The 7,289-nt window shown below is 46.7% G+C and overlaps 1 protein-coding gene across 1 annotated transcript in view; it reads left to right on the plus strand.

The window, feature by feature from the left end:
* LOC120024951 (myotubularin-related protein 13-like) overlaps nucleotides 1-6,087 on the plus strand; it is a 158,388-nt gene extending 152,301 nt beyond the window's left edge. Inside the window, exons 34-42 of the mRNA XM_038969338.1 lie at nucleotides 496-681; nucleotides 1,693-1,819; nucleotides 2,136-2,266; nucleotides 3,235-3,459; nucleotides 3,546-3,653; nucleotides 3,871-4,061; nucleotides 4,218-4,305; nucleotides 4,401-4,532; nucleotides 4,688-6,087. Of these exons, the coding sequence (XP_038825266.1) occupies nucleotides 496-681; nucleotides 1,693-1,819; nucleotides 2,136-2,266; nucleotides 3,235-3,459; nucleotides 3,546-3,653; nucleotides 3,871-4,061; nucleotides 4,218-4,305; nucleotides 4,401-4,532; nucleotides 4,688-4,786 (1,287 nt within the window). The 3' untranslated portion in view covers nucleotides 4,787-6,087. The remainder of the gene's footprint in view (nucleotides 1-495; nucleotides 682-1,692; nucleotides 1,820-2,135; nucleotides 2,267-3,234; nucleotides 3,460-3,545; nucleotides 3,654-3,870; nucleotides 4,062-4,217; nucleotides 4,306-4,400; nucleotides 4,533-4,687) is intronic.
* Nucleotides 6,088-7,289: the final 1,202 nt, after the last annotated feature.

Raw genomic sequence — 7,289 nt, forward strand, 5'->3', positions numbered from 1 at the left:
ATTCATTCCACATGCGTCAGGGTTCATCGGTTAGCTGACACAGAGAGGGATCCAGGCCAAGTGCCGGCAGCATGTGTGCAGTCAGACGACACGCTCTTACAGAAATCAGCCGTAACCGTCCCACTGCATATAGATGGAGAGGATTCAAACCACAGACAGGAAAGGTAGTGTAACCACAGACCAGGGAGAACAGAGGTTAATGGTTTGGAAAACGGGGTCAATGGAGACCTCTCCTCGTCACCTACCCCTCTGTCACAGAACTCCGAAGTCCTTGTCACGCCATTGACAGTTGGCAGCTTAGTCAGTCTTCAGAGTTTTAAAGGACTTCAAGAGTTTTATTTAATTCCCACCCTCTAACTCCCCCTGTGTCTCTCTCTCCCTCGTTGTCTCTCTCTCTCGGTGTCTCTCTTTTTCTCTGTGTCTCTTTTTCTCTCTCTCTGTGTCTCTCTTGCCGATGTTCTCTCTCTTTCTCCCTCTCTCTCTCTCTCCCTACAGGTGGTGTCCCTGGTCCAGCTGCTGAGTGACCCGTTCTACCGGACTCTGGAGGGCTTCCAGGTGTTGCTGGAGAAGGAGTGGCTGTCCTTCGGCCACAAGTTCAGCCAGCGCTCCAACCTGACCCCCAGCAGCCAAGGCAGTGGTTTCACGCCCATCTTTCTGCAGTTCCTGGACTGCGTGCACCAGGCAAGCCTTGCACACCCACCTCCGAGGCCCACACCCCTTTCATTACCCCCCGTCCACACCTCTTCAACCCCTTCCCTCCCTCCCACCATACCTCCTCCATGAGCTCATCACATTCCTTCAGAGAAGAGAAGAGGAGGAGGAGGAGGAGGAGAGAGACTCAGCTGTCATTATCTATGGACTCGGTTGAGTTTTTGTACTGCAATCCCCCCATCATATAAGTAATTTAGACAGAGTTGTACGCTGGGGAGTTTCAGCTGCAGGGCTGTTGCCCAGATGGTCTGTGAACCCCACGGTCAGTGCTGTGCTTTCCGTGCTAATGTTTTTCACCATCCCCTATGCATTTCCTCAGTGTTAAGAGCACCGAGTGGGAAAATTGCGGTTGTGGGGATTAAAAGTCTCTCCTCGGAAGGCGGGTGGGGAGGAGGGGTGGAGGGTGCAGCTGAAGTGGATTGGGTTTTACATGCTCAAATGCTAACTTTAGAGAACGTTGTGTTTTCTGTCTCCCCAAGGGTCCGACAGGCCAACTCCCATACACTTACATCAACACATAGTTTCTGAGTTTGTCTTTTGTAACTGGAGGGGTGTCTGCCAAGGAGGCCTGACAGAGGTTCTCTGGGGCCGAAGTGCGATAAACAGGGAGTTTGATGAGTTTCTGAAAATAGAAGTTCCTCATCTCAGAAACAGCTGTTGTTTTCGCCAGTACGCCCAGGTGGCCCAAAACATGCAAAAGAGCGGCAATGTCCTCTCGCTTGGCCGCTGCTGCACATTGCTGGACCGCTGCCTTCTAGCTCGCCCAGCTTTTGTCTGAGAGTGATGATGTCAGTCACTGGCCTTTGCTCCCTGGTCTCCATTTTATTCTGCCGGTAATGGGGAGTGTATGTAGTCATAACGGACCCATCTGTAGTCATAACACAGGGTCATGCTCCAGCCATCACAATGTGTCACCTTTCTCTCTCTCTCGCCATCGCACTCTCGCCATCTCTTCTCTCTCGCCATCTCTCCTCATTGCAGATCCAGGACCAGTGCCCTTTGGAGTTTGAGTTTAATCAGCACTATCTGAAGTTCCTGGCATACCACTACATCTCCAACCGCTTCAAGAACTTCCTCCTGGACTCCGACTACGAACGCCTGGAGCATGGTCGGTATAGTACAAATACAGTGTAAAGGAATGATTTAACAGTAAGGCTGTTAAGATCTGTACGTGTATTTAAAGTCTTTGGCAGAGTTGAGGGATTCAACAAGCAGAGTGTTGAAACTACTGTTCTGTCTGTGAAATGATATTGTGTAATGATAGTGTAATGGGTCAGGTATTTCAGGATACTGACATGTTGCAGTGAAGCACTTCTAAATTACCTAGATCCTATATCTTATCTTAGATCAGGGATTTGTCAGCTAATAGTGGTAGTGTGTCTCGGCCTGTTGAACAACCTCTTCTTTGTCTCACTCTTCAAAAGGCACATTGTTCGAGGACAAGCCGGGAGACAAGCAGGCCAGGAGGGGGGTCTGTATCTGGGAGTGTATCAGCAGAATGCACCGGAGGAGTCCACTGTTCTTCAACTACCTGTACAGTCCCACAGAGGCTGAGGTGACTGCTTGTTTGTGTGTCTTGTGTGTTGCAACTCCCCAAGCAAGTTGGCTGCCATCTCTGATACGTAGCGTTGGTACTTCATTCTGTTTGTGTATGTCAGCCAGATCCCCAATGGCCTTTTCTCTAGTTCACCCACTGACTCACACTTACGCACACCCAAGTTCTCCTGTTCTGGACGTCCTCAGTAGAGATACACAGGGATCTTCACACTTTCCAGAGCAGCCAGTCCAGCTGCTAAAAGTTCAGATCTCTCCCAGATGACATCCACAATGATTGATGGCCAGTCTGCCACTCTCTTGCACCAGATGATGCCTTATTGTGATGACCTTCCAGTGTCCCTCTCCCAGTCCTGCTGAATGTTCTGTAGCAGACTGTTGATGTCGATGAAGACCGTGAGTCACAGGCCCAGGAGAACCCAGCTGAACTCTGTTAGCAGTTTCTTATCAATGTTGTTTGGGATCTTTTAATATCCGTGGTCGTAAAGGAAGCGTCTCGCTTAGCCTCTTCCAACTCCCTGACAGGGACTTTCTGATGTTGCTATTTGACCCTGTCTTGGTGTATGTCTGGTCTTCAACTTCAAAGTCCATCCCAATGGGTTAGTTGTGTTCATGGGAACCGTAATTCCTCTTCCCGCTGGCCAGCAATCGCGGCGGCTGTACCCATTATTCCAGGGGCGTATAAATCAGTAGGAGGTGGAGGAAAATAACCTCCGTGTTTGTGCACCCCGGGCCCCGACGTGATTAAGTGTTCGGGGAAGTGTTAGGTCCGGTGGGCAGCATTCTTTCCCACTGGCTGTTGACAGTGGTGTGCTCACTGAGAGATTGGACAGATTCACATCATTGGGGAAAGAACTCTACTCTACAGACTTGATTTCAAACTAGCCAAAATAGATATTTGTCTCATGTATTATCTGTGTAAACTTATCAGATTATCATAAGTAATTGTGTGTTTCATATGTTATTTAGCCGGTGCTCAAGCCCTCTATTAGCATCCCTGCTTTGAGGAAGTGGGACTTCTTCACGGGGGAGACCCTATGCACAGGCCCGTCCTATGACTGGAGGATGCTGGCTGTCAGGTCAGAGAGCATGGAGGAGACAGACACCATTGCCACCAGCAAGAGGAGGATCGTGTGGCCCTGCTACAGCAGTGTGGGGCGCGCCCAGCCTGACGCCATCACCAAGCTCCTGGCTGTGAGTTGTATAAATCTGAGTTGGGATGATGTTATCCATGCCTGGCTATGTACCTGATACTGATGAGATCCCTGTTGTTGTTGCAGGACATAGAGCGGCTGGAGGGGGAGATGAGCCAAGCACCAGAGAGGTGGCAGGCCACTCTGGAGAGGGTCCGAGTCAGCATCCAGGAGGACCTCAAACAGGAGGGAAATGTAAGACAAAAACAACACACTTTCCTATGTTTTCTCCTTTTCCCCTGACTCCTGTTTCCCATAGACCTTACTTAACCTGAAGTCAGGTCTTGTTTACTGGAAGGTTCAGCTAGACAGCATTGTTTGATTCGTCAATCTGTGACACAGACCATCGGGAGGATGTTTTGACTAATGTTTCATGGCTTTTCTTATTCCATCTGTCTTGTCTGTTTTGCAGCTCCGCAAGCAGTCTGCGTCCACCTCGGGGCTGATCCCCACGTCCAGTCTGCAGGCGTTCCAGAGACGTTCCATACTGCACCTGCCTGACACTGGCTTGGGGGAGGACAGCAGCCCCACTGCCACTAACGGGGTCAACCGCCGGGCTGCCACACTCTACAACCAGTTCACCCCCAAGAATGAGGAAAACAGGTGGGTCTCCACTCCCAGCACTGAGACGGAAAACAGGGCCAGGACTTCCAATTACTCCTGTTTCCTCACCCAACTCTTCTGTAAAGCTTTGACAGATATACATAATCTCTCTACCAAGCAGATGTTTTAAATTCATCTTAATGGTGTGTTTTTCAGATCATTTGAGGGGATTCTGTACAAACGAGGAGCACTGCTGAAAGGATGGAAACCTCGCTGGTTTGTTTTGGACATTACAAAACACCAAGTAAGTATTACAGCATGCTGCATGTTGTTACCAGTCTGTTCCAGGTAGTCTCCACTCCTATGCCAGAGGTGTTATATGTGTGTGTGTTGTCCCAGCTGAGGTACTACGACACGGGGGAGGACACTAACTGCCGGGGCCACATTGACCTGGCGGAGGTGGAGTCAGCTCTGATCGCCACCCCCACCATAGGAGCTCCTAAACACATCAGTGAGAAGGCCTTCTTCGACGTGAGTCTCTCTGTTTCTCCATTCCTCTGTCTGCCTGTGATCTTTTCTGTGTTCTGTGGTAGAATACCCTCCAGCCATGGCAGTATCAGGCTCTGTATGTCACATCCCACCTCTCCTGTCACTGTTGAACCGTTGGTTGGGTGTTGTCATTCCAGCTGAAGACCACCAAGCGAGTGTACAACTTCTGCGCCTCGGATGCCCAGAGCGCCCATCAGTGGATGGATAAGATCCAGAGCTGCATCTCCGACGCGTGACCTCTGAACTCCCCAGCCAGGGCGTGGTCGGGATGTGGTCAGGTCACAGCATTAACACTAAGTGCAGCAAGGTGGCTGAGAGCAGAGACTGTGGGCACATATATACAGTACATATTCAGCTCAGTCACCATGGGAGTGGCTTTACTATGAGGACCACAGTGATCTAAGTGCCTGTTAGTGGAGGTTATGCCATCCATCCATCCATCCTGCTGCCTTGCAGGACTTCAGGCAGTCCTCACTCTGTCTGCCTGACAGCTTTAGCACGAGTTGATGAATGTGTCCTGGTCTCTGCCATCAGCTCTCTCTGTACTATTCCTTGTTACTGCTACAGGGATCAACACTTATAGTGAAAAGTAAATGGCTGAAACGGATGCCTGAGCACTACTAAGGATAGTTTATGCCATTTCAGTTGTAAATAGATAAAAGCAATAGCACTGGCCATTTTAAACTGTGGGTTCAATATATAAACGAAGATATATAAAACATACAAGAGAATTTATATCAGATATTTTACAATGAGGAAAAGGTGTTGCTGCTTGACGAAAGGTATAAACCACCAAAAACGGAGGTTTTGAAAATGCACAATGTGACAAGGCAATTTGTTTGCACTTAGTTCTATAATATGCACTCCATATAGAATGATAGATTTTCTAACTGAAGCGAACAGCCAGGCAAAAGGCATGACTTTATAATGATGTATATAAAGACCTTATCAAGACAAATTGGAAGAGAGAAAAAACACACTAAAGTTCAAAACATTTACCTGACATTTTATATTTTAGTGATGTCCTCTATTTTTAACATACACTATGAATGTTTTGACTCATGGATAACAGTTTGTTTGTTCTTGTGATGTAAATTATTTTTTTTATTAAAAGAGTAACTCATGTTGTTAAAGTGTGGTGGCTTAATGTTTTATGTAAATACTCATGTGATATTTCATATTTTTTATATATAACGTGTGTATGCTTTTCTAGCCGTAACTGTAATAAGACCATGTCTTATGTGCCAATATAGTAACCTTGTTTCCTATCTTTGATGAGACTGACTGAGCCATTGTGTTTTAGATGAAGAAGAGTCGACTCCTTCTCAGAATATCCAGAAAGGCTCTGTGTTAAGGACTTTTAAATCAATCCGTCAGACAGTGTTTGTTTCATCTGTTGTCTGCATCTTCCAGTTTGAGAGAACAAAGCAAAAAACAGCATCAAAGTCATTTCAGAAGCTATATGTTACTGTATTTTTTGTACCATGTTTTGCATTGATACTAATGTTTGGTTTATAAATCAAGAGTACTTGAACTAGCCAGATGATTAGTGTGATTATTTTACAGTAGATATGACGGCTGCATATTTGAGATTAAGAGAATTTACAAATGATGAATTATGTGGCTACTGACAAGTGTTTTTTTCAATCTGACAATAATAGCCCTTTAGATGTCACCTACATCTAAAAGGGATGAGAGCATACTCAGGCGCCAGGAAGTCTCTATTGTAGGTTGCAAAATACCTCATTTATTTGCAGATAATAGGTTACAAGATATAGGGAACAAACCTGAACCTAATCTAAGCCACTTGAAATAGGTTTGGCTTGTTATGAGCCTCTCCTCTTGTTAAAAATAGTCTCTCTTTTCTCATGAAAGGTAAGCAGACACCACTGCAGCAGAATAGTTCATATGGCCCGAGCCAAAAACCGGGTTTGGCAAGGATGTTTCACTTCCAACAATAAGTAAGGAACTGGGCGAGAAACCCAACACAGAGCCACTGGCGTCTGCTTGGCGAGACTCGAAGGCACTCCTGGTCCTGGAGAGACCTGTCCCACAGCAGGAAGGCGGGAAAGCCCTAAACTGAAGTTCTCTAGAAGACATTGTGGACATGTTCCTGATCCTGAGCACTCTCTCCCAGCTGGCTTGTACTGCGAGCAGGTGCAGTGCTGGCTAACATCTGGACAGACGCTCCTCTGGCAGGTTTCTCCATATTTAGCTGCCCCCTGGAGGAGTGGATTTACGCCTCCGCCCATGACGAGACGGATGAGGTGGAAGTGGGGATCCGGTTGGATTTTCAGGAATGGAGCCGTTGGGACTCCTCAGTCCCTTAAGGAGTTAGTGGTTTAAGACTCACTCAACAGGACGATGATGAATCCAAACTCACTGGTTCGCCGCTGTGATTGTAGTTCATTGACTGTTCTATGACTATTTCACAAATAGATTGTCTGTGTTAGTAAATAATCTATTACATGAGGCTGAGCAGGACATGAGGCCTTGTTAATGTTACACAATTCTCCAGATGCAACAGTATACAGTGCATTCAGTAAGTATTCAGAACCATTCCCTTTTTCCACATTTTGTTACGTTTCAGCCTTATTCTAAAATGTTCCTCATTGATCTACACACAATATCAAGGCGAAAACCGGTTATTTAACATTTTTGAAAAAGTATAAAAAAACAGAAATACCTTATTTACATAAGTACTCAGACCCTATGCTATGAGACTCGAAATTGAGCTCA

This window comes from Salvelinus namaycush, chromosome 30, assembly GCF_016432855.1.
Source record: "Salvelinus namaycush isolate Seneca chromosome 30, SaNama_1.0, whole genome shotgun sequence".
NCBI lineage: Eukaryota > Metazoa > Chordata > Actinopteri > Salmoniformes > Salmonidae > Salvelinus > Salvelinus namaycush.